We start from the raw sequence: 25566 nt of genomic DNA on the forward strand, positions 1-25566 counted from the left end.
CGTGGAGACAAAATGAGAACAAGACGAGATCTCTGCAAACACTTAAACCAAATCGGGCTGAGGTTCCTAGAAGAGAGATAACTCAGTACTTTCGACTCGTTTCCATTTTTGTTCTGTCTCAGGGACCTCTTGAATTCCAGCTGGGCCAGCAAGGTGCATGGCCAAAACATCCAAAGAATGTCTCTTATTATAGAACGTTCAGCTCACTGTGCAGAGCCAGGAAGTTTTGATACTTCTGATAACATTTGGATAGAAGACTCAATGTTCGGGGTGGAGGAGCTTGGCTCTAACCAAATTTGGGAAAAGAGAGACTGGGAACTATGAGAAGTGGAGGGCTCACACAAAAATGGAAACGGAAGTTTCAACCATTTTCTAGATGCATCTACCACAAAGAGTGCGGCGTCTCTGCAGTAGTCACGGTGATCACTTGCCCTCTTACTCTGACAGGGCTACTCCTCTCGATAGCATCCTCACACTTAAGTCTTGCACGCTAACAAGGTCAGAGTTGGGTCTTTTACTTCTTTGGGTTCTTCCGCGGGCTCCAGCACAGACCTCGGCACAGACCTCCGACAAACACCTGCACTTATCATTTTTGCAGCATCAGGGAAAGACAGAGAGTGGGACAAAACTGGTTTGTAAAAAGGAAATGGACACAACTGAGGTCATTTCATCACTCCCTAACCTGATGGAGCATCCTAGCGAACACCAGGGTACCAGGAACAGGGCCACTGAGACAGGGAATGGGAGCTTCCTGAACTCAAGGTGTGGGCAGGGCCCGGGAAGTCTGGAGGAGGAGAAATCAAGCACTTCATGGAGTGTGCACAGTACCACCAACACAAAGATCTGTCCATCCACGACTCTTTCTGCTTGATTCACAGTGATATTTTGCAGGAATCCAGTTACTTGCAGCTCTTGGACAGGACCACATATTCCCAAGCTCCCAATGTCACCTTCCATGAGATCCTTTTAATCCTAGATTTTCCACTATGGGCTGTGTGACCCTGGAGAAACCACTCCACCCCTTAGTTTCTCAGAGTTAAGTAATAATTCTTTCCTTGAAGAATGGGCGAGGGCGTTGGCTATGAAGTGTGTATGAGGGCCCAGTACAGTGGCTGGTGGACCTCGACAACTGCTGGTTCCCTCCCCCACTCTCCTCCCTGTGCTTTGGTACTCACTCTCTGGATAGGGGTCCCTGCATCTACATGGTCTGTTCCTGTAGGATGTTCATGTGTTTGTGCATGTGCGTGCCTGTCTGTATGTGTGTAAAAGAAACAGAAAGAGAAAGAGAGAGAGGAGGGAGGAGGAGGAGGAGTGTATAATTGTGTTGAGGGAAGGTAAGGGACACACGGTGCGTCTAAAAACCACCCCCCAACTCCCTCTCTCAAGCCATCAACCTCTTCACTGGAGGCCCTGACAGGGTGAAAATTAACCACCAGCCTCCTCTAATCACTGTACAGGGTAATGAAGGCCACGGTTAGACTTCTTCCTCTTCTCTGTTGTCAGAAGGGAGCTACGTTTACGCGCCAGGAAGAGCCTTTACTCAGAGTTACGCAGGGGGTGTGTGTGTGTGTGCGCACATGTTGGCTTGCCCATGATGGGGGCGGTGTGTGAATGACTTCTAGGCACTTGCTTTGAGACAGGGAACGGGGGGGGGGGGGGGGGGGGGTACTTTTGTTCTGCAGGCCTCCAGGCCGCCCTGCCCAGCCCTGCACCCAGACGGCACACACATCCCCTACCCTGACCCTGTATTCTCCAGTGAGCTGATCTCATTACGGCAAATTTAGTTACAGCTGAAGTCTCCTTGTAACAAAGATTATGTCCAAGCCCAGAGTAATGGAACCTAGTCGATTTCATTAAAATAAAATTGGTTACAATGAATAATTCAATAGGATGATTTTGTTTCCTCATCTCCTCTTTGTAGATCGAAGAGCCAGTATTTATAATGATTTTTTTTTAATTGGATTTTTGTTTAGGAAGAGATAATCACCTATGATTCCTGACAGCCCCCTCCTTAGGAGACTGGAATAATTGCCCTGCAAAGTCTCTTTTCAAATGCTAAGACTGGAAAATTCTTTCTCTCCTTTTCTCACATTAGTAGCAATAAACTTTGGGTGGTTTTTAAGCACAGCTGCTACCTCAACACTTGCTCATGTGAGATTCTGAGTGTGTTAATAATACCCTTGTTTGAATGATGTTTTTTAAACATTTCTAGGAACTGGATGGAGGTGTTGAATTTGGAATTCCTGGCTCTATTGCTGGCCAGCCCTGCTGTTCCTGAAGCAGGACACTCTGTGTGAGAGAGGTAGCAATGTGCGTGTGTGTGTGTGTGTGCGTGTGTGTGTGTGTGTGTGTGTGTGTGTGTATCTACAGTCAATTAAATACACATCTCCTGAACTCCTAGTCTTATCTAGACCTGTGCTTGAAGATGGGGGAACAAAGTGAATAAAACCTCAAAACTGTTTTCACAAAACTAGCAGTCTAAAGGGGGAGCCAGACACAGAAACAGGTCATTAGAGTTCAGAGTGCGGGTGTAACCAGAGATGGATACAGCAAATACAGAGGTGGCACGGGGCAGGATGAGGCCTACACAAGCACTCATTTATTCATTCATTCGTTTGTTCGTTCATTCATTCATGCACCCGGCTGGCACTACACATGGGAAACGTCAGGGAATACCACGCTTCCATTTCTTTCCATCCTCCTTGGGGCAGTCAGAAGCAAATGAATAAAGAAAGAATCTAATGCATGTAAACACAATCAGATAAATGAAAAAAATGATCAAATAAACACTGTAAGTGAGGTTGGACTCCTTTTGTACCTCTTCCGATGATTTTCACTGGGCCCCAGAAGGTCACATTTCTCTTTCATCTAGAAACCAGGCCTTCCCCCAGCTACCTCACCAACCGTAAGTCAGGGAAGCAATATTAGAGAGGAATGGCTAGGAGTAATGGCTCATCTGCAAGGCCAGGAGGGAGGCCAGCCTCAGAAACGGCTATGGGGCCAGGCAGTAGGAAGCACTGAGTCGTGTCTCTGGGAAACAGGAATCTCGGAGGAAGGCAGGTGCTTGTTCAGCAGGATAATTGGAAAGGGGGCTCTGGGGACAGTATGGCCATCCCTAGAATCACATCAGCTCTGGTGGCCCCAACACTCTTGCTCCCTCAACTAACCTGACAGTCCCTTGGGGAAGAACCCTGGGACATAAATGGTGCATTCGGGGACTAAGGAACGAGTCACAGCTTTTTAGAGTTGGGAAGGTCCTTGGAGATCATCCAGCTCAACTACTCTCTAATTTAAAGATGGGGAAAATGGGGGCCCAGAGAGGTGGGAAGACTAGCCCAAAGCCACACAGCAAATTCACGGTAGAGGCATTGTTAATTCACAGGAGAGTGCTCAAGGAGCACACAACTTGACACTCTGCCCCCCTCAAAAGTGAGACTCTCCCCAAGAATTTGTTCTTATCCCATTGAATTCCAGTGGTATATCCAAAATGGAGAGCTTTCCCCAACTATAACTTACAATAGGTAGGGACACAGGAGGACAGTCATTACCCCTACTATGCTGATGTCTCTTGCCCTTAACCCTTCCATGTCCAATCGCTGACAAACAGGTCTCATGAGACCTTAGAATTGCATTTGGCCATTTGCAGCAACATGGATGGACCTAGGGATTATCACACTAAGTGAAGTAAGTCAGAAAGAGAAAGACAAATACCATATGATATCACTTCTATGAAACAGAAACAGATTCACAGACATAAAGAGCAGACTTGTGGTTACCAAGGGGGAGGAGGGTAGGGGAGGAAAAGATTGGGAGTTTGGGATTAACAGATGCAAACTAGTATATATAGAATAGAGAAACAACAAGGTCCTACTGTATAGCACAGGGAACTATATTCAATATCCCGTGATAAACCATAATGGAAAATATTATGAAAAAGAATATATATGTATAGAACTGAGTCACTCTGTTGTACAGCAGAAATTAACACATCATTGTAAATCAACTACATATCAATAAAAAATTTTTTAAGTGACTATAAAAAATTTTGAAAAAAGCATTATAAGCAAAGTCAAAAGAAAAATTGCAGACTGGGCGAAAATATTTTCAACATAGATCACAAACAAGAGCTCGTCTCGCTGGTATATAAACCACTTTTAACTATCAAGAAGAAAAAGACCAAAGTCCCAATAGAAAAATGGGATAAAGAGACCGCTCATAGAAAAAGAAAGGAACATGACCATGATACATACAAAAAGAACCTCAATTTCACTATAGTAAAAGAAATGCAAATTAAAACAACATGACATTTCTTACCTATGGAGATAGTAAAAATCCAAAAGTTGACAATACACTCAGTTGTTAAAATTGAAGAGAAACAAACACTTTCTTTCATACATTCCTGATAAGACTATAAAATGGTACAGTCCTATGGAGGAATACTTGATAAAAATATAATAGTTATATACGCCTTTTTTTTTTGGCCACGCTGCGCAGCTTACAGGATCTCAGTTTCCCCACTAGGGATCGAACCTGCACCCTTGGCAGTGAAAGCGTGGAGTCCTAACCACTGGACTGCTAGGGAATTCCCTATATATGCATTAAAAAAAAATTACATTTGGCTAGAGATATGGTCAAGTGGCCATGTCCAATGACACTGCCTTTGTGATGGGCAACCTTGAGGGGCAGAGCAGAGATTCAGAACGTCTGCAGGAAATGTTACGTGTGGCTGGGAGCTTACCTGGGATGCTGCTGGTTGGCCGATGACGACCCAGCCTGGGCACTGCTGGTCTTGATGGGATACGGAAGCGTTGGATGCCCATTGATCCAGGAACCCCTGGGGCGTGTAGACACCACAGTCTTTGATGCTAGTTTTTTGTTCAAACTCCTCACATACCCCATCACCATCATGGAAATAGCACCGGCTGGGTTCATCTACAGGAGACAGACATAGAAGGGAGAGACCAGATCAATGTTTGTTCTTTGGCCTCATCTATCATCAGCAGCTATAGAATCAGATCAGCAGAATCATCAGCGTGGTCAAGCCATCACTGAGAGTCACAGCTGAATATTATTCAGTCTTTAAAAAGAAGGCGATCTTTCCATACATGACAACATCAATGAACCTGGAGGACATTACATGAAGGACAAATACCGTATGATTCCACTTATATGATGTATGTAAAACAAACTCATAGAAGGAGAGAGTAGAATGGTGGTTGCCAGGGGCTGGCAGGAGGGGGTTGAGATTTCAGAGTTACTGTTCAATGGGTATAAAGTTGTAGTTATGCAAGATGAATAAGTTTTAGAGATCTGCTGTACAACACTGTGATTATAGGTAACAAAACTGTATGTACACTTAAAGATTCGTTAAGAAGGTAGACCTTGTCTTATGTGATTTTTACTACACACACACAAACAAAAGTTGACAAACATTTCCACCTTCATTACCCCAAATAAGCCCCACAGCAAGCTTGTGAGAAAGATGTTATTATTTAAATTATTATTTTAGTCTTCCAGATTAGGAAACTGAGATCCCACATATCTTTAATAATTTGCCCAAGGTCATTCAGTGTGTTCATGCCAGATCCTAGTTTCAAACTCAGGCTTTCACTGTCCAAGTTCTGGGTACATTATCTGTCACCACAGAACTTCATAGTCTCAAACTGAGGTTTATTTAACTCTAAAGAGGATTACAGTTTGACATAAAGAGTGCACTGATACATGAGAGACTCTGGCTTCAGTCCCAGGTCTGTAATTAAATTGCTCTGTTCCTTTAGACAAATCTCTTTCCCTCTCTGGGCTCAATCATCATTGAAGGGGACGAAACTACCGAGACTCCAGGAGCCCTTCCTGTCTAATGTGCTAGGCTTCTAGGGCCTTGTTGGATATATTAGGCGTTTCAGTTAAAGGCCAAGTGAGTTCTCAAGCTCCCATGTAATTCAAATCCCAGCAAGGAGTTCTGCTTGGGACAATTTAAAGCTGCAGCTGGCTGCAATGATGCTCACTTAGCTGCAAGAACAAAGATCAGAGAAGCACAGAATTAACTGGATGCCTTCTAAGTAAGTAGGACATATACAGTACATGTTTCTTGGTGTTGCAATATAGAACCACACAAGGAGAAATCTGGAAGTAGCCATCCAAAAGAGATCACCCTGCCCAACTTTTAATAACTTGAATGTCAGGTATTCTGTGATACTTCCCCAATTCTTCTAGGAAAAGCTAAGTGTCCCCTCCTATGTGGGTTCCTATTTTACAAAGATCCCCATCTTTACACTTATCACACTGTGCGGCCATCATGTTTACATACAGCAGCTCCTTCAAAAGGCAGTGAGCTCCTCAAAATCTAGTCCCTATCCAGTGTTTTGGAGTGACCTTATAATTTATTATCCAAATAATGCACTTTGAGAGTGAGAGAGAATGCTAGTAAAAACTGTCCAGGCAATAGGCACATATCCTGAGAAAATCTAAATACCGCAGAACACATGGTTACCCTGAGGATACTGCTTGATCTAGGCCATCCTTCCCCTACTTACTACAAAATAATGGAGTGAAGCCCCACTTCTAACCAGGGTTTGGCTTCTGCCCCTTATATTAGCTATGTAACTTTGCACAATTAGCGTCACTTCTCAGCTTCTGGCTTCCCATCTGTAATACAGAAATCACTGTCCCAGCCAGGACAACCTCTCAGGATAGCCATACAACTTTCATAAGAAATGGACAGGAATGAGCTTTATTCTAAAATAATGGTCAAAGGACTTCCCTGTCGGTCCAGTGGTTAAGACTTTGCCTTCCAATGCAGGGGGTGTGGGTTCGATCCCTGGTCGGGGAGCTAAGATCTCACATGCCTTGTGGCCAAAAAACCAAAACTTAAAACAGAAGCAATATTGTAACGAATTCAATAAAGACTTTAAAAATGGTCCACATCAAAAAAAAAAAAAAAAAAAAACAAAACAGAAAAGAAAAAAAACCCTTTAAAAAAAATAAAATAAAATAATGGTCAAGAGAAAAAATACTCTTCTCCTAAGGGTTCAATTTATTCCTAAGTGGCTGAATTTAATCAGCTTGTAAAATCAGTACTCACTTGAAAACCTTTCAAGCAGCATTCCCCCAAATAGAAAGAGCCCGGGTCAAGTAGAAATAAGACTTGGATTTCTGTGATGCTGACTATCTGAAAAAAGGAATCATTGAATTCAGGGGCAGCAAAATGTTGAGCCCCTTCCAAGCTCCAAAATCCCTTGTTTATTTCTGCAAACAGTTTACATAGTGAAATACTATCAAAAGAGCCAGAATAAATCAATCCATTATAATTCAATTATTTAAGGATGAGTTTGAGCCAGCTGAGGACTCCAGTGACCAGTAGCATGCCTGGCAGTTCAAGCATGGAAAGAATACAGGCTCAGCACTTCTCAGTAGCTCCAACCTCTTGGTGAATGTAGCCAACTTACATATAATAAAACTCAGGCCCAATCCACGAGTGATGAGCCATCAGTCCAGACGTTACTCTTTAGAAACCCAATAAAGGGAACTGCATAGGGCATAGGTTTTGGCATCAGGCAAAACTAGGTTCAAATCCTAATTCTGCCATATACAAGCAGCACAGGGCTTACATAACCCAACCTCTCTGAACGTCATTTCCCTCATTAAAAAAAAAAAATGGAGATAATATTTATCCAGCATTGCTGCAGTGGTTTCATGAGATGATGTGTACAATCCCAGCCCCTTCACCTATTTTATCGAATGGAAAACTAAGAGCCATAGGAGGTAAGGCATCTGCTTCCAGACAACAGAGAGAGTTGGTGGTAGGGCTAGAAGTAGGATCCTGGACTTCTGATATCTAGCAGAGAGGTCTTCCCCCTGCACACCGTATCTGCAGAATGATGAAGGCACACCCTCTTGAGGATAAGGTCACGGGGTTGCCAGACTCTTGGTACCACCTTTCCTTTCCTCGAATATGAAGACAAATAGGGTAAGATTATCATAAGATCACCCATGATCTGCTCTCTACGGTAAGTTGATTCATTTCCTCATCAAAGAGACCTCAGAGTGGCAGGAACTGGGGCTAGAGTTGAGTTCTTGTGAAGGCTAATTTCTTCCTGATTATGCTGAAGACCTCAATCTATCTGTCTGCTTAGAGCCAGTGGACCCTGGAGGTTCTGGAGGAGAGACAGAGGTAGACATAGGTAGGTAAATATGTACTTAGATAGGCAGTTATATGTAGTATGTAGATAGTTGATATATAGATAGATAGGCAGAGGGAGGGTTAAAAGAGGGATAGGAAATTGGGGGAAAGGGGAGAGGGAGGGAGGGAGGGAGGAAGGGAGGAAGGGAGGAAGGGAGGAAGGGAGGGGGAGGGGGAGAGAGAGAGAGAGAGAACTGTTTTCTCCCCCAAGACTCTGCTGACAAAGCTACTGTGAGTCCGTTTTTTTGAATAACATCCCTGCACTCTGCTATTCAGTTTCTCTTGCTACTAGAGTCCCAGGGGCCCTTGAGCTGCATCTGCCAGTCTTCATCTGGGGAATTCTCTCTCCCACTCTACTCCCATGCCCCCAGTACTGAAGAAAGGAGGGTGAGGAATGGAATACAAATGTGTGGCCAGGAAAAACAAAGGCAGCAACAACAAAACAATAAAACAAAACCAGCCTTCCTGTTTTCATTACACCATTTTACTTGGTGCTTCTTGAATGCTTTATGCTGGGAGCTGAGCAGGTTTCAGGGAAAAGAGTTTGAAGTCAAAACCAAGGTCCACTGAGCATCCTGCCCCCTACCTTCTCAGGTAGTAGCTAGGTGGCATTGATAATAATGCATCCCACAGGGAGGGGTATTGTGAAAACAAATACTTGTTGAATGAATGAATGAGGAAAATTCAGCACCCTAGATGCACATACTCTCGTCCAAATATAGTTTAGGCTCTGTACCCTTTGAAACGTTTCTTTAGACTGGGTCTCGGGGTGAAGGGAAAGGAATTGGGACACCAGTGGTGACTAGCTTACAGCGGAATTCCACTGGGAAGTCCAATTTCTCCATCTTACCCCACCTTCCCCTGATACGAGGGCACTCCTCATTTCAGATTCACTCTCTTTCATGTAGTGAGACACTCAGAAATCTGCTCTAAGCAGCTAGGAGATTTGATGTTGGTGGGGAGACACTGCCAGGTCTGTCTTTCCTGGTTGCGCTTTCAGTTGCCAGAGATGAGCTCAGCTCCAAGAGCCCAAGGTAGATGGACACTCTGTAACTGGACAGACACAGCTGATGCCGATTCTCAATGACTTAATTTTCAATTTCCATCTGTCTGGAGCATCAAGATGAACTGCCATGCCTCTGCACTCCTGAAGCATGTCTGAAGGACACTATCTGAGATAAGCAGGGATTGTCACCCCTGTTTGAAAGCTTGGAAAGCCAAGTCTCAGGGAGATAAAACAAGTTTACTTTTAAGTATAAGCAAAGGCTGGCATTTGAGCTATTGTTAAGAGTTCTCATCCTTGAAGTTAGAAGCCTTGGATTCAAGCTCCTTATCTGTCCCTGATTACTGGATAAGCATGGGCATGTTATGTCATCTCCCTGTGCCTCAGTTTTCCCATCTGTAAAATGAAAACAAGATTACCTTTTAGACTGCCTCCACAAAGTGCTGGGTATGTTCAAACAGCACAATAGACTTAGAGATGGAAAGTGATACAAGTCTTAAAGGAACAGGACTTATTCTTAACCATGATGATACTGGGGTGAGGTAGGGGTTGGAGGAGAAGTCTTCTTAATTAGAAATGTCTACTTTTATTTACCCAGCCCTAGATCCTAAGGAATCTTCAAGAATAGAAATGATTGAAGAGAGTGCATGGGCTATTTTCAATATAAACAGCAAGGAACCAAGTAAACCAAAAAAAAAAAGGGGGCTGGGGGGGGAGCAACAACCTGAGGAAAAAGAAAATAATTACTTACAGCGCAACTATTTCAGCCCAACTGGGGGACGCTGATTAACTTACCTTGATTAGAAACTTTGGTAATGTGTGATACCACTGGAATCCTGAGGATCCCACAGAACTTATAGACTAATGGTAAATGCAGGTAAAGCACTTTATAACAGGTGATCAATAAATGGTCTATGATGATGATGATCATGATGATGATGACTTTGGAGCCGAACGCGATTATTTCATGTTACGTATAGGGAAACTGAGGTTCGCAAAGTTGAAGTAATTTTCTGAAGCCTTTAGAAGAAAATTTGCCAGAACGTTGGTTCTTAAGCCCATAATACAATGCCTTTTCTACTGCACCATGCCACCTTACCAGATCGGGTTTCCAGTATATAATTCTGGAACAAAATAGCTTGTTATCTTTAACGAAGTTTCAATACTACTTTTGGGAATCTCTGATTTCACTTTTCACAACAGCCCCTGGTATGGGCTAAGTATAACAAGTCTGCGAAGCTAATGGGGTTACTAAGTCAAGAGCCCACTGAGAAAAAAATAAGACTACCTGCAGGTGGAGAGATGAGAGTTATAAGTAATAGGAGATGGATTTGGTTTAGGACTCAAGGAGGACACAAAGAATTTGAACACACCCTTTTTTTGTGGCCTGCCTTCCAAAGGATGGGTAGATTTACCTATCTTTCTAAACTTCCTGTTAATGAAGATGGGTCAGCTTTTGAGAAGTTAGCATCTGTTTCTATTTCCAGCTGAGAGAACAGGATTGGCATTAGGACATTCTCTTTTAGTCCAATGATTACTATTTTTTAAACACCAGAAAAAATAGTATTTTTTAAGTTCAGTTGTTGGTTTAGGATGGGTCCAACCACAACAAACTTCATGCCGCATAACAATTCACCCAAACAACAACAAAAAGAGACCAAAAAAATGCACAATCTTTGTGTCCAAATAATAGCTTCTTGGAACAGGGGAAATTGGGTGGAGTGCTTAACCCCTGAAGGTTTATAAAGGGGAAGCTGGAGGCAGGGTGGCGGCTGTACTGGTAAATGTTTCCTCTGGAACAGAAATATCTGGATTTTACATTGCCTATCTTTTAAAGGCTTCAAGGCAAACCCACATCGCTGACCTCACTTAGTTCTATTCAAACCAAGGTTTGTTCTTAACCTCCGCCACCAGATCAGCCGGTCCAGAGTACAAAAGACAGGGTGGTGAAGGGCTTCTAAAGAACCATGAATCCACTAACAAGCTTCAGATGCCGATTAGGTCTACTGAATCTGAGGAGCTTCAGTGGGCTTCTGGTTCCTTCAAGGGCCAGCCACGTACCAAAGTGGGCCAGAAACTCCTTGCTGTGTTTCACTGTGACAACCAGGCACCATCTAGCAAACCCAAAGCACTAGGAAAAGAAGAGTGAATCTGGACGTAGTCTCAAATGATCACTCCAACTCCACGCCCACAGAGAGCACCGTCAGGACAGCCCCTCCTCTGTCCACTCGCCCCCTACAACACTCTCGTAATTGGCTTTGGGTCTTCCCCACTTCAACACCTTCTCATAAAGCAGCCTATGAGTGACTAACCTAAATCTGACCGTGTCTGAAGTTCTTAATTGACTCCTGCAAAATCTGAGCTTCCCCATCTAGCACTCAAGTCCTTTTGTAATCCAGCTCCAACTTCCCTGTCTATTCTCATTTCCAACCACCCCTCCACTCTAAAAGCATAGAGTTCCTTCCCAGAACTCACGCCTCAGGGCTCTCCACTCCCCTCTTATTTCCTTAGCCTGAAAGGCTAGTAGTCCTCGCCTTCGCGTCTTCCATCAAGATTTAACTCTAGCACCTTCAGCCCCATGAAGCCTGACCTGTCACTCTTTTGCATCACTACTTGTCTAGCACAAACCATTTCCCTTTATTCCCTGAGTCACGATTCTCTTTTTCCAAACCAGCAAAGCAGGATATTGCCTATGTAAAAATTGTTAATTAAAAAAGGGAGCAATGTACATTTTAAAAATTAAAAAAATTAAAGCCTACCTTCAGTTCACATATCCCTACCATTCTGTCTTCTACTTCCCATTTCCCTTTCCATGATTCATAGTGAAATTTACTGAGGGTTATCTAAACTTGCATTTCCCACTTTCTCTCCGACAATTCACTCTTCAGTTCACTCCCACCTAGCTTCTGAACTCACCACCCCACAGAAATCAATCTTGTCAAGGTCACCATTGACCTCAGCATTGCTAAAACTAACTATGACGTCCAACAGTCCTGAAACATGTGAAGAAATCGCCCACTCCTTTCCTCTTGAAGTACTTCCCTCCTGGATTCCACACCACCATGCCATTCTAGCCCCTTCTGGCTCTCAGCTCTTCCCACACAGACTCATATGCTGTCTTCTGCTTCCCTCTGCTAAATGCTGCCAGCTTTCAGGGTGAGGTCTTGGGCCCTCTTTTTCTTATCTATCTACAGTCTCTCATCCAGTCCCAATATTTAAATAAAAATGTTAGAGTATGGATGTGCCGATGACTCCAACATCTCTTTAGGTATGACCTCTTCTCTGAGTCCCAGCTGCCTGCAATGCCATCTCTACTTAAATATCTATTTAAAGTCATCACAAAATCAACATGTCTAAAACAAAAGTAATGGATTCTTCCCACAGTCCTTTCTTCCCCATCTTAGTAAACGATAACATTGCCTGACAATGGCCAGACTAAAACCTTCTGAGTCATCTCTGTTTTTTTCAGTTCATCCTCCAATACCACATAAAGTTCACGAGCCCATCCTGTAGACTCTTCTGTCTCAGGATATTCCAGAAAGATCCACTTTTGCTCCATCACTACCACCCTAATCTAAGCCACCATCCTCCCTCCTCCAGAGCACAGCTAGAGTACTCTTTTAACAACATAAACTACATCAGGCCACTCTCCAACCTAAAACTCCTCGCGTGGAACAAAATCCAAAGACTGTATCACGGCCAAGTCCCCACTTTATCTGACCATCTCCTACTATTATCCTGCTTGCTCACTGCCTTCCATTCATTTACTTATCCATCCATCCATCCATTCAACAAGTGTCTATTCCTTAAATAAGCCAAACTTGTTATTGTTCCAGAAAACTCGAACTTGATATTTACTTTACCTGAAATACTTTTTCTCCCCTGGCTTTTTCCACAATCTCTTCTTTTCTGCACTTAGGGTTTAGTTCAAACATTACTTCCTCAAATAACAACCCTGCCTACTTACAGTAAGTTCACATCTTATTCCTCCAACCCCATTAGAAAGTAGCACACAATCTTATTTTATTTCTTCACAGTATTATTCACTATCTAAAAATAAATTGTATTTATTATTGTTCTCCTCCTTCTAGATGACATAAGTTTCATGGAAGCTTATCCCAAAATGTACCTCTTTCTTTAGGATCAAGAAAACTGCCTCCCCATATTATGTAATTGATATTTAAGAATAAATGAATGAGGGACTTCCCTGGCGGTCCAGTGGTTAAGACTCCTCACTTCCACTACAGGGGGCATGGGTTCGATCCCTGGACAGGGAACTAAGATCCCTCATGCAGCGCAGTGTGGCCAAAAAATAAAAAATAAAAAAAAATAAATGAACAAATGAATGAATGAATGAGTGATTGTGTATAGCTCTTGGATTGTAAGATATTTCTGGGCTGGCCCCAATCACACTTCTATTTGCACCCCTAATTCTTAGGACAATGCCAGTCTCATAGCAGGTACTCAGTAAATGATGAATTAACAAAGTTCTTTCGAGTTTCAGAATCTCTGTTATTGATTGTATTGAAGAAGTCTCAAACCTGATTTGAATCTGTTTCAGTAGATTGTACTGTAGAGAGATTTTAATGAAAATATTAATTATAATGATGTCATATTATAAATCCTAGCACATACTGAGGAGGAAAATCCAATCCTATATAAAGCATCCCATGTTAGTTTTTTCCAATAAGACATCTCACCATCTGTCCTACATATTGTTTTATTTTCTTTCTTGACTGAATCTGCAAAGAAATGGAATATCTGGAGAGAAAAGGTGGTGCACACTAGACTGAAATTTAATAAAGAGATTTGATGGTCTTATGAATTGAAACTTGAAGATACATTTACATCACCTTGAATTTAGTATAGTTTTCTGAATGGCCTAAAAAGATTGTAAGCAAAGATAGTGATCCTAATAAATGACAATACATCCAATAGTGCAGAATGTTCAAAGCCCTGAATGATTTTCAGCTGGGTCTATTTTGGTTGCCAGCACGATCTCATACTATGAAAGAGGGGTAAAATTCAGTACCGCAGTGAATGACACAGTGGCCGTGAAATAGGCATTCTAAGCATGGACAGGAGGAAGGGTGATACCTAGGACCCAAAGGCCTTTAAAAGTATGAGCAGGGGGCTTCCCTGGTGGCGCAGTGGTTGAGAATCTGCCTGCCAATGCAGGGCACACGGGTTCGAGCCCTGGTCTGGGAAGATCCCACATGCCGCGGAGCAACTAGGCCCGTGAGCCACAACTACTGAGCCTGCGCGTCTGGAGCCTGTGCTCCGCAACAAGAGAGGCCGCGACAGTGAAAAGCCCGCGCAGCGCGATGAAGAGTGGCCCCCGCTTGCCACAACTAGAGAAAGCCCTCGCACAGAAACGAAGACCCAACACAGCCATAAATAGATAAATGAATGAATAAATAAAATCCAGCCATTCATATAAAAAAAAAATTTATAAAAAAAAGTATGAGCAGGAAGTAACAAAATGAGATTTGTTTTGCATGATATAAGCTAATAATAAATGCAGAAGAATAATCTGAAACATTCATATGCAGAAAGTCGGCAAAAAATGGTTAAAAAAAAGGGTGATAAAAGATAGCAAACTACAAATGGAGTATCAGCGGTTTTAATGTGATCTCGTCACTCCACACCAAACAGAGAGAGAGAGAGAGAGAGAAAAGAAGGGAAGAAGGAAGGAAGGAAGAAAGGAAGGAAGGAAGGAAGGGAGGGAGGGAGGGAGGGAGGGAGGGAGGAAGGAAGGAAAGAAGGAAGGAAGGGAGGGAGGGAGGGAGGGAGAAAGAATGGGACACTTCCTCAAGATCAGCAGCCTGGTCAAGAGAACTGGAGTCTAAAATAAATGTCCACTAAAATACCCATAGCTTTGACCAAGTCATTTCCCTCTCTGGGCTACAGTTTCCCCTTGAGTAAAAAAGAAAGTTAAATCAAACTGTTTTATGATTCCCTTCAATTGATTCATTCTAAAATGTATTTGCGGGCTTCCCTGATGGCGCAGTGGCTAAGAATCTGCCTGCCAATGCAGAGGACACGGGTTCGAGCCCTGATCCGGGAAGATCCCACATACCTCGGAGCAACTAAACCTGTGCGCCACAACTACTGAGCCTGAGCTCTAGAGCCCGCGAGCCACAACTACTGAGCCCACGTGCCACAACTACTGAAGCCCACGCACCTCGTGCCCGAGCTCTGCAACAAGAGAAGCCACGGCAATGAGAAGCCCGTGCACCACAACGAAGAGTAGCCCCCGCTCGCCGCAACTAGAGAAAGCCCGCGAGCAGCAAAGAAGACCCAGCGCAGCCAAAAATAAATAAATAAAATAAATAAATTAAAAAAAAATGTATTTGCTTCTTGATTTTTGTACCTTTCCTTTAATCATTAAATCCATTTTTCAGTCTGAAGGTGGGGAAATGGGTTCAGCAAAATTAAAACAGAGAAGGGTACAGAAGAACTCTCCAAAGAATGTAGAAGATGACTATAACAAAAAGCAGATGGAACAAGGGACCGGAAATCAACATCTGAAGCCCAGCTTTGTCACCAGATTATGTTTGGTGCTGGGCAACATACATCATCATTGTGGGGTTCATTCTTGTTGTCTATTAAAAAAAAATGACAATATCACTTTTCCTACCCATTAGAGAAAGTGGTTGTAATGATCAGATAAAATAGTGTTATGGAAAACACTTAAACATGTTGTTGTTCTACATTTTATTATCACAGGTACAATCTAGAACTCATCTCAAATCATCACATGGCCTTTCCAATTCACTGAGTCAGTCTCAGCTCGATTATCACCTGCCTAACAGAGGTCTTCTCTAACCATGCTAACTTCACTCCAGTCTCTCTCTACTCCACTAGTCTATTTTATTTTCTACATAGTATTATATTGCTTCTTCAAAGTTTCCTTGATCATTGCATTCTCTCTAAAGTAAAATGGCAGCTCCAAGAAAGCAGAAACACAGGCTGTTTTGCCCACTATTGCATTCCAATCCCAGAACATAGAAGACAGTCAGGAAATATTTGCTGAATGAATGAATGAATGAATAAAGGTTTAGCACTGCAAAAGTCTTTAGAAATGATCTAGTCTACATGCTTCCTTTTGCAAATACAGCAAGTGAAAGTTTCAGAGTTTCAGAAAGGTTAAGTAACTCACTGCATGCTGCACAGTTCATTGTTATGGGCCAAGGGTTTGATTGGCTAATTAAGGCTCATTCTATAAATATTGGGAATATGCAATATTAAACAGAAATTGGTCTGTGAGAAATCCATGTATGTGAGCATAAAGCAAAACAGTGCATTCAAATAAAAGTCAGTATATGCACATATGCATATCTATTCTTCAATCCTGCAAAACAAGCAGCCCACCAGTCTGTTAAGGCATCCTCAAGATGTCAGAGAAGACAGAATTTTAGACATGTGGATGCTATGTTAACAGCAGCCAAGGAATCGAAGGCACCACATGAAAACCAAGCCAGTTACCCGAGTCTGGCATAACTGTAGTGACTAACGTGACCACAGTGTGCTGGGTTCTTGGTGGGGTTCCCACGCAAGAAACTGGAGTGTCAAAATGGATCCCTCTCACCCTGAGCCCTGGTCGGTTTGGCCAGCCTTGAAGACTGTCCCCCTGCCAGATGGTTAAGATAAGACCAAAAAGATGAGGCCTTCACGCCACAGTTTCTTTATTCTCCAAGTTATAACACATGCTGCAGTGCTCTGAAGAGCAGAAGCCCAGTCAAGAGGCAGAACTGCACTGACGTAAGTTTTCTTTATCTTGCATGATGGGTAGACCACTCTTCTGTTCCTGGAGAAGATTTTATGTTAATTTGAATCTATATGCTTGATTTGTATTATTGAACTGTATTTTTTTTGTTTTTTATAGAAACGTGTGTGTATGTCTCTCCCTTTCTTCCCAGTAAGGAAAGAAGAGAGGAAAGAAGGAAGGAAAGATGGAAGAGAGAGAAGGAGAAAGAAGGATAGAAAAGAAGGGGAATTGGTCCTAAATCTTAAGAGTTAACCTGGAATATTTGAAAATATCAATCAAAACCACTGTTGTTTCTCATCAGAGATGACAGATAAGGGTCAGCATAACTATTCATGCTCAAAAAAAGTCCCAAAGAGTAGCAGTCATCCTGAGATCAGTTTCTACCAACTGGAGAAGGCATTGGCCCAAACAAGAACGTGAGATTGCAGATTACGTTACTGAGAAGACAGTTGATCCTACACCAGAGGTCAGAGAAGCCCCCTCTGATCCTAGAGATGGCTGGACAGACCAGTTCTGGGCCACTGATGAACTAGGATATGGTCAGAGGATGGGGCCCAAGGTAGGCGCCATCACTAAGCAATGCTCATATAGGTATGGAGATGCTTAACCTGAAGGAGAGAAGGCTCAGAGGGGACACAGCAAAAAACTCTTCTAACAAACTACAGTTGGCCTGAAAATGAAATTGGCTACCTCAGAATGTACTGAGTTATTCATTCAGCATTTTCTGACAGAGGCTTGATGACAATTAACAAGGCATAATCTGGTCCTTGCCTGCTTCTGCAGCCTTCTTTCTAATGTAATCTAATTTCAGCTCCAGGCAGGCTGAACGGACCATGTGCCCTCTCACCTCCCCACCTGTGCAGAAGCTCCCCCCAGATTCCCAACGCTGCTTTTCCTATGACTAGTCTCCATTCATCCTTTATCTATATTTAACCAGACACTCCTCTGGAAAATCCCTCTAGCAATCCACTCAGGAGGGCTACCTGCCCCTCTCTTTGTCTTCCAACAGAAGACTACTTCTACTGTACTTCTCTACTTGTCTAATTAAAATGATAGCTACCATGCAGATGTAAGCTATTATATATAGAATGGATAAACAAGGTCCTACTGTATAGCACAGGGAACTATATTCAATATCCTGTGATAAACCATAATGGAAAAGAATATAAGTAAAAAATATATATATATATATAGATATATATATATATCTGAATCACTTTGCTGTACAGCAGAAATTAACACATTATAAATCAACTATACTTCAATAAAAACAAACAAACAAAAATGATAGCTACCATGCAATAAGGGTATTTGCTAAGTGAATGACTGGATGACCTGGTCTGTGCCATGCACAATGTTAAATGTTTTTAAATATGTAATGTCATTTAATCCTAGAAGAGTCCTATGTATTTGGTGCTATTATTATCCCCATTTAACAGACAAGGAAATTGATGTGTAAAGAGGGTAAGGCATTACCTAAGGTTTCAGGAATCAAACCCTGACTACTGTGATTCCAAAATCCATACTCTCCCATCCACCCCTGCTGCCCAGTTCATGTCTTTTGTGTGGATGTGGATGCTGAGGAGGAGCTAATGAGACAAGCTGATCTGATTCTCTCTGAGATGCCCTGCGATTCTGTGGTACTTGGGGGCTCAGGGGTCTGATGGAGCTGCGGGCACATCCCTGCTCGTCACTAATTAGCCGGGTGTTGATGAGCAGCGCACTTCATCTCTGAGTCCCAGTTTCTTCTTTGGCAATTGGTGAAATAATGACGCTTCCCAGATGTTAGGGGGATGAAAATGAGAAGCGGTATAGAAAACGCCTAGCACGGCGGGCATCTAGCATGAAAAAAGATTCTGTGAAGAATCAGGAGTCTCCCTTCCCTAAAGGAAACAATCTGTCTTGGCTACCTTGTGCCAGTTAAACTGCAAGGGCTCAGTAACTCATGTTTTGGTTAAACCTTAAAAATTTTTTTTTCAAGGGGAATCTGAGTTTTTGTTGGCAAGGGATCGAACAGGCGTGGGCCCAGCCTCTGGGCCCACAGTCCATTAGGGAATTTATGAGGGGAGATGAGGGACCGTCAACTCAAGTACTCCCTTCAGAGGCAGTACTTACAAAGCCATCAATTTCCTTAACAAAGACCATTGGCTTAAATGCCCCTTAAAGCAGTGTTATTTACACAGTTCTCCACTTCCCTTTGAATTCTCTGCCTGGGGGGCGGCCTACCTGCAGTTCTTTCCAGCTACTAGTTAATTAGGCTCCCGCCCAGAAAGGAAGCCAGCGGAAACTGGGACTTGGTTTTGAAAAGCAGCTCGATTTGGGGGTTATCACAGAGTTCACCCAAGCCACTGGTACTGCCTGCCGCTTCTGCTAATGTTCTAAAACGTGTGGACCTTGTCAGAGTTATGACCATGGGCGGTATTGTGAGATAGAGGAGTGACCATTCCAGCTGTCTCTGCTTTGCAGGAAAGTAAAATAAAGCTCAAAGAGCATTAATGGCAAACACTCCTAGGGTGCTTTCTAGCTCTGTGGCATATCAATATGGTAATACTGCCGTTTTATAGATGAGGAAACTAAAGTAGCCCACACCCCTTTTTGTGGCACAATTGGGATTTGAACCAAGCAACCAAGCTCCGGAGCCTGGGCACAGAACCACCGTACAGAGCTACTCAAGACTGAGACGTCTGGCCCGAGATGACAGCTAGAAAGTGGAAAGGCTGTGAGTCCAACTGAGGTTTGTCTGACTCTAAAGACCAACAAAGCTCTACCACACTTTGTTGCCTGAAGAATAAAATTGTCTCTTAAGAAATATATCCTTCTTTCACTCATTTATTCTATATTTACTGAGCTGCAAATTATGTGCCAGGTCCTGGACTGAATCCCGGGAAGTCGGATGAATTAAACTGGGGCTCAGCATTCCAGGAGCTCAGGGGCTACTAAGAGAGGCAAGTAAGTAAGTGACTGACTGCACCGTAGTTTGCTCTGAGGTAGGAGATGCTGCAGGATCACAGAGGAGGGACCCCCCCCCCCCGACCCAATCTTACCCAGATTTGAGAAGGCTTCCCTTAGGAGGCAACTCCTGGGCTAAGTCTCTGGGAGGAGGAATGGGGGTGGGGCATACATTCCAGGTGGGGGGTGGGGGGGGCCTCTGAGCAAGTGAGAGGAAGCTGGAAACAGGATGGTAGGTGCAAAGCACAGAAGATGCTGAATGCCACAGTAAGGAATTGAGACTTATCTCAAGGGCAATGCAGAGCCACCTGATGCTTTTAAAAGGAGGTGGACAGAACGACATTTGCATTTTAGGAAGCTTGCTCTCATTATACTGGAGGACAGATTGGTGCAATCAAAGATGGGGAGCCAGGAACCTGTTCGAGTTCTCGTACAGTAGTCCAGGCAGGAGCTCAAGTGAGGGGAGTCGGGGGACTCAGGTAGGGAGAGAGAAGCAGGACTGATTTGGGGGGAAAAAGTGTTCCAAGTAGAATGGGCAGAATGGTGACTGTTCGGATGTGGGAAATGACAGAGAGGGACGAGTGAAGGAGGTTTCCCAAGCTTCTAGTTCAAATGTCTGGTTGGCTAGTGGCATCAGCAGTTGAGACTGAGAAAAACAGGAGTTGCAGCAGGTCTGGGGAGAAAATGGTAAGCCTTGTATCAGATATGCTGGGTTTGAGTGCCTGCAGGGCATCGGATAGAATCATTCGATATACAAGTCCATAGGTCAGGAAAAAGGCCTCAGACTGCAGACAGAGATTTTGGAGTCTTTGGTTTTGAATGATGGGGTCAGGGAGAGGGTGTGTAGAAGGGGTAGTGAGCTCATCATGGAACTTTGGAGAAAGAATATTTAAAAGGTAGGCAGAACATGTCTGTGTAGGGATGGCCAGAGAGGTTAAGGAAAACTGGAAGAAGGTAACATTTCAGAGGCCTTGGAAGTTAAGTTCAAGAAAGAACCAGGTAAGGTGAGGGAGGAAAAATACTGGAGTATGTCTATTTATGCTGTTTAATAGAAGCCCCTTCATGGCCTCACTGAGTGACGGTTCTGAACTTTCTGCTTGATCTCTTCCAGGGACGGGGTGTTCTCTACTTGTAAGAACTAGATTATTATTTTTAATAACCATAAGAATCGATATATATTGATCACTTTCTGAAGAACAGGATCTGTCCCAAGCCCAGCAGATGTGGCATCCTCAGTGCCTTAGCGTGAACCTGACACATAAGAGGTGCTCAACAAATATGTGATGAATAAATTCAGAAATGTATGAAAGACTATATCACAGCTACCCTGTAAAGTAAGGAACATAGCTCCCACTCCACAGCTGGCAAAAGATGCTTGGGGACCAAGCCTGGAGCTAGAAGCAGTCCCCTGTGCTGCTGTGTCAGGTCAACTGGTCTACTCACAGTATTGCAGAAGAACCCTCATTCTGGACCTTTATATCAGCAGAGCCCCTGCACCCGATCTTACTGAGGCCAGCTGTCCAGGAAGCTTTCACAGACTCACCACCCCCAACCAGGGGTTCTCCCACTCCTTCTGGGGCCCCCTCACACCGATCCCTACACGTCTTTAAGGACCACTGCCCTCTGGAGTCCTCCAATGAAGGACTTCTTCTTAGGCCAATTGTCACTCCCATCTGCATCCTGCCTAGTACATAGCTTTGTATGCAGCAGGAGCTTAATAGAGACAAACACTAGTGTGAGATGGATCACATTTGCTTCCAGCTGTCTTTGCAGGACCCCTGAGGCTGTTGCCTTGAGGCCAGAGAAGGCAACCCTAGAGTTTGTAAGGGGAGCTGCAGACACCAGGGGTAGAATATTTTATCTTTCTTCCTGGCAAATTAAAATTGAAAATCCAGTCCCTTAAAAATTATTATAATTTCAGATTTGCTTTATCTTAATTTCTCCTTGGTACTTAATCAGTATCAGCCAAGAAAAAAATCGCTTTTAGTTCTTCCTCTGTTGAGGAGTTAATGATCTGTAAACAAATACTTCAGTCAGTGTTTCTTAAAGAGACCCTCAGATCCTTCTGTCATGTGAAATTCCTTTTGCACCTTTCATTGTTTCCCCTTCTCATTATCTGTTTGCTGGTAGGCTCTTCAGCTCTTGAGAGTACACATTTTTATTAGATAATCTTAATGATGAAGAGGTAGCATAAATTAGTGGTTCAACCTGAGGGTTTAAGAGCCAGACTTCCAGGGCTGGAATCCCTTACTGGGAGCCTTGGTTAATTACTTAACATCTCTCTGTTTTTTCCTTATCTATAGGGTCAACACAATTAGTCAAAGGAGTTAACAGAGGAAAAGCATTAAATTCATAATGAGCAATTTCTACTGTTATGACTATTGTTTGAGATGAAGAGATGGAAGAGGGCTGGAAACACATATCCATATGTCATCACTTCTACTGGTTCAGAAGGTCTGGTATTTTGGAGGAGGGCACTGGCTCCTCTAGTTTTGAAGTTGGGCAGTTCTTGGTTCAAATCCCAGCTCTGCCACTTAATAATCACCTGCTTTAAGGAAGTCATTTCATCTCCCTGAGCCTCAGTTTCTTTTTGCGTAAAATGGGAGTAATAATCCCCGCCTTCCAGCAGCCCCGAGAAGATTGAGAGAGGAGAGAGGAGAGCCCTGTGTGTGGCACACTGCTGGCATGGGATGTGACACTTGCGAAAGCTTGTGTCCTCTTGTGTTGGTTTTCCAGCTCAATAAACATTTACTGAATGGAGGTCACTTTCTCAAAAGTCACTTAAACACTGGGGACTCTGCTGTGTCATCTGGAAAGCGGTGATGAGAATTCCTGGTTGTCAGGGATGCTGTGGGTTTGAAATGAGACAACGTAGTAGGTTCTTAATAAATATGAACGTGCCCCTTTCTACAGCCCAGGGAGGATCCAGGCTGCTGTCTGAAGCTTTAGGCCGTAAGCTGCCTGGGCTCCTCTGGCCACTCTTTTCTGCTTTGAAGTATCATTTGATTCAGTGCATCAGACAATGCCTGGCTCTAGCTGGATGCTGGGAACACAGGGATGGGCAGGATGACTTCTTTCAAGGGTGAGGGAAACTGACGTGTACACAAAAAATGTGGGGAGTGAATATAATTACGGCTATGCTGCTACAGGCTGAGGGGCGAGATGGATGAGGTGATATTCTCACCTCTCTGTCTCTCATCTGCCTTGACCTCCCTAATTGGCTATTCTTTCACCCACCTACAGACTCATCCATCTATGCCAGCAGTTGGTCAGCAACTTTTCCTGTAAGAGGCCAGATAGTAAATATTTTGGCTTTGTGGGCCATACAGGGTCTCTAGGAACTACCCAACTCTGTCTCTGTAGTAGCAAATATCTAAACCAAGGGGCACAGTTGTGTTTCAGTCAAACCCGATCTACCCAAATAGGCAGCACCTGGGGTTTGGCCACGGGCAGTAGTTTTCTGACCCCTGATCTAGGCAAGCATGCATTTGCCTCCTGTGCCCAGTACAGCGCGTGGCTGCAAGTATAGACTGCACACAGAGGACGTGCCTTCTCCTCCTTTCATGCCGGAAGCAGCAGCCTCCCTGGGGTCCTCAGGGACTGGAGGAGTAGAGCCTGCAGGGTCCAGCCTCTTCTCTCCCCTCCCTCACTATCATCCAGCCATGATGACTTTCTCTGACCCCTTCAAAAGCTCTTTCCTGCCTTGAGGATTTAACAGTCTGAACTTCTTGCAACCCTCACTCCATCACCCTGCTCCCCATCACCCTAATTTGTCCACTTCCTATTCAACCTTCAAGTCTCAGCTTGAATGTCTTGTCTCCAAGGAGGCCTCTCCTAGCCCTTCGACGTGAGGAGGTCCCTCACTTACAAACCCTCATGTATCTCCACTCAGTGGCATTTCCAACAATTACATTTAAATAGTCATTAGTGTCATTTCCTTGGCCTCCCTGGCCTTCCTTGTTCACTGCCATTTCCCTCGCAACTAGCACAGTGCTCGGCACACAGCAGCCATCAATAAACGTGTGAATAAATGGCATGACGTGACCCAGCAGCCAATCTGCACCATCCTCTGCTTGGGTCTGATGGCATATGTTAGAGCACACAGCCGCTTTATCCTGCAGACCACAGCAGTGGGGTTTCACAGAGTCCTGACTGCCCATCCATCATTTTATTTTAAGCACATTACTTCTCTGTCCAAAAAAGAAAAGGAGGATACAATTAGGCCTACATCCCTCACTTGCTTAATATTTCAATTTCCCCCAGGGCACTCCCTTCAAGTGGAGATCACAGCTCATGAATATTGAATGTCTCTTCCAACCCACCATGGTCCCCAAGAAAGAGCAGAGAGTCAGGAGCTAGGAAAGGCCCCTGCCCCCCAGGCCTCTCCCCTCTCCTGGGCTACCTCGGTCGTGACTGCACAGACGCAGATGCACATCAAGGCACCTGAATGGGCAGGTGGATTTCTGGTCACTTTAAATGCCACAAAGAAGCCCTGGTTCTTGGCTACCCAGATTCACCTGCCTTGGACGCTGCGTTTCAAATGTGCACATCAAAGTTTGGTCTTAATTCCTTGAATTCAGGAAAGCTCCGAGTCCTCCTGAGCCTCACCCCTCCCTGGGAGTCAGGAGGCCAAACTGGACTGAGGGCGAGAATTCCTCCCTTCTGGCATCTGAGGCCATCCTGTTTCTTTTCATTCCTGACTAGCCTCTCTGTGGGGTAGGCCTCCCGGGCTTCTAAAGGAGGTGGTAAGCCGTGGTCTGAGGCTGGATGGCAGGCTTGATCCTAACTGGTGCTGACTCAAGGGTGTTTGAATGCGTCCATCAGACCTCCCGGTTGAGGACTTCAGATCTTTGGGCCCACCCTGCACAGCAGCCTTCCGCCCCATCACCTCCCTTCCCTGAGTCTTTGTCCCCTCAGTGACCCCCTCTGACCCTCCGGGGTAAAGGAATTCCTTTCTCCTCCCCAAGCCCTCATTTCTTTTAAAATGCACAGTTTAAAAACAATAACGATCTGGGATTTAAATTCTGGAAGTCGGGGCTGGAAGGGCCTGGGGGAGCTCATCTAGCTCACCCCCATCACTTTACAGCTGGGGAGACTGAGATCAAGGGGTCTCAGCCACTTCTCATGATGGCAGGATGTAGCTCAGGACCATTTTTCCCGGAGATGGACAGGTGGCCTTTGCATCCCCCACAACTGAGATGGGAAGTGAGGAAGGCGAAGATAGCAGAAGTGTCTACTAACTGCCAGGCACTGTGCTAGACACTCTATAGGCGCTATTTCTGTCTTTCTCTGAACATAACTGTGTTGTGATTATGTCCATTTCCCAGAAGAGAAGACTGAGACTCAGTGAGTGGGTGGGAGATGCCCAAGATGACCCAGGTAGTAATTACAACCAATAGACCTTTGAACTCGGGCTCCTCTGTCACCAACACACTGCCATGACAACGGGACAAAGTGTCAAACTCCTCCTAGTCTAAAAAACAGTGTGGCCGTATTCAATGGAGGGAGAGCTGTTAAAATCAAAAATACAGCCCAAAACACAGAATGGCGCTATGTCAAGGGCATGGGCTTTGTGCAGTGGAATGTTCACAGGGGGATAATAACTGAAAATTGTCGTCTTCATGACTCATGAAAAGGCACAGGAAGGATATATGCATTCACTTT

The 25566-nt window shown here is 44.1% G+C and overlaps 1 protein-coding gene across 1 annotated transcript in view; it reads right to left on the bottom strand.

Annotated features, from left to right (window-relative positions):
* The window catches only part of PAPPA (pappalysin 1), a 248894-nt gene that overhangs the window by 101022 nt on the left and 122306 nt on the right, over positions 1-25566 (bottom strand). Inside the window, exon 10 of the mRNA XM_061201000.1 lies at positions 4739-4932. Within this exon, the coding sequence (XP_061056983.1) occupies positions 4739-4932 (194 nt within the window). The remainder of the gene's footprint in view (positions 1-4738; positions 4933-25566) is intronic.

The sequence above is a fragment of the Eubalaena glacialis genome, chromosome 9, assembly GCF_028564815.1.
Source record: "Eubalaena glacialis isolate mEubGla1 chromosome 9, mEubGla1.1.hap2.+ XY, whole genome shotgun sequence".
Classification (NCBI taxonomy): Eukaryota; Metazoa; Chordata; class Mammalia; order Artiodactyla; family Balaenidae; genus Eubalaena; species Eubalaena glacialis.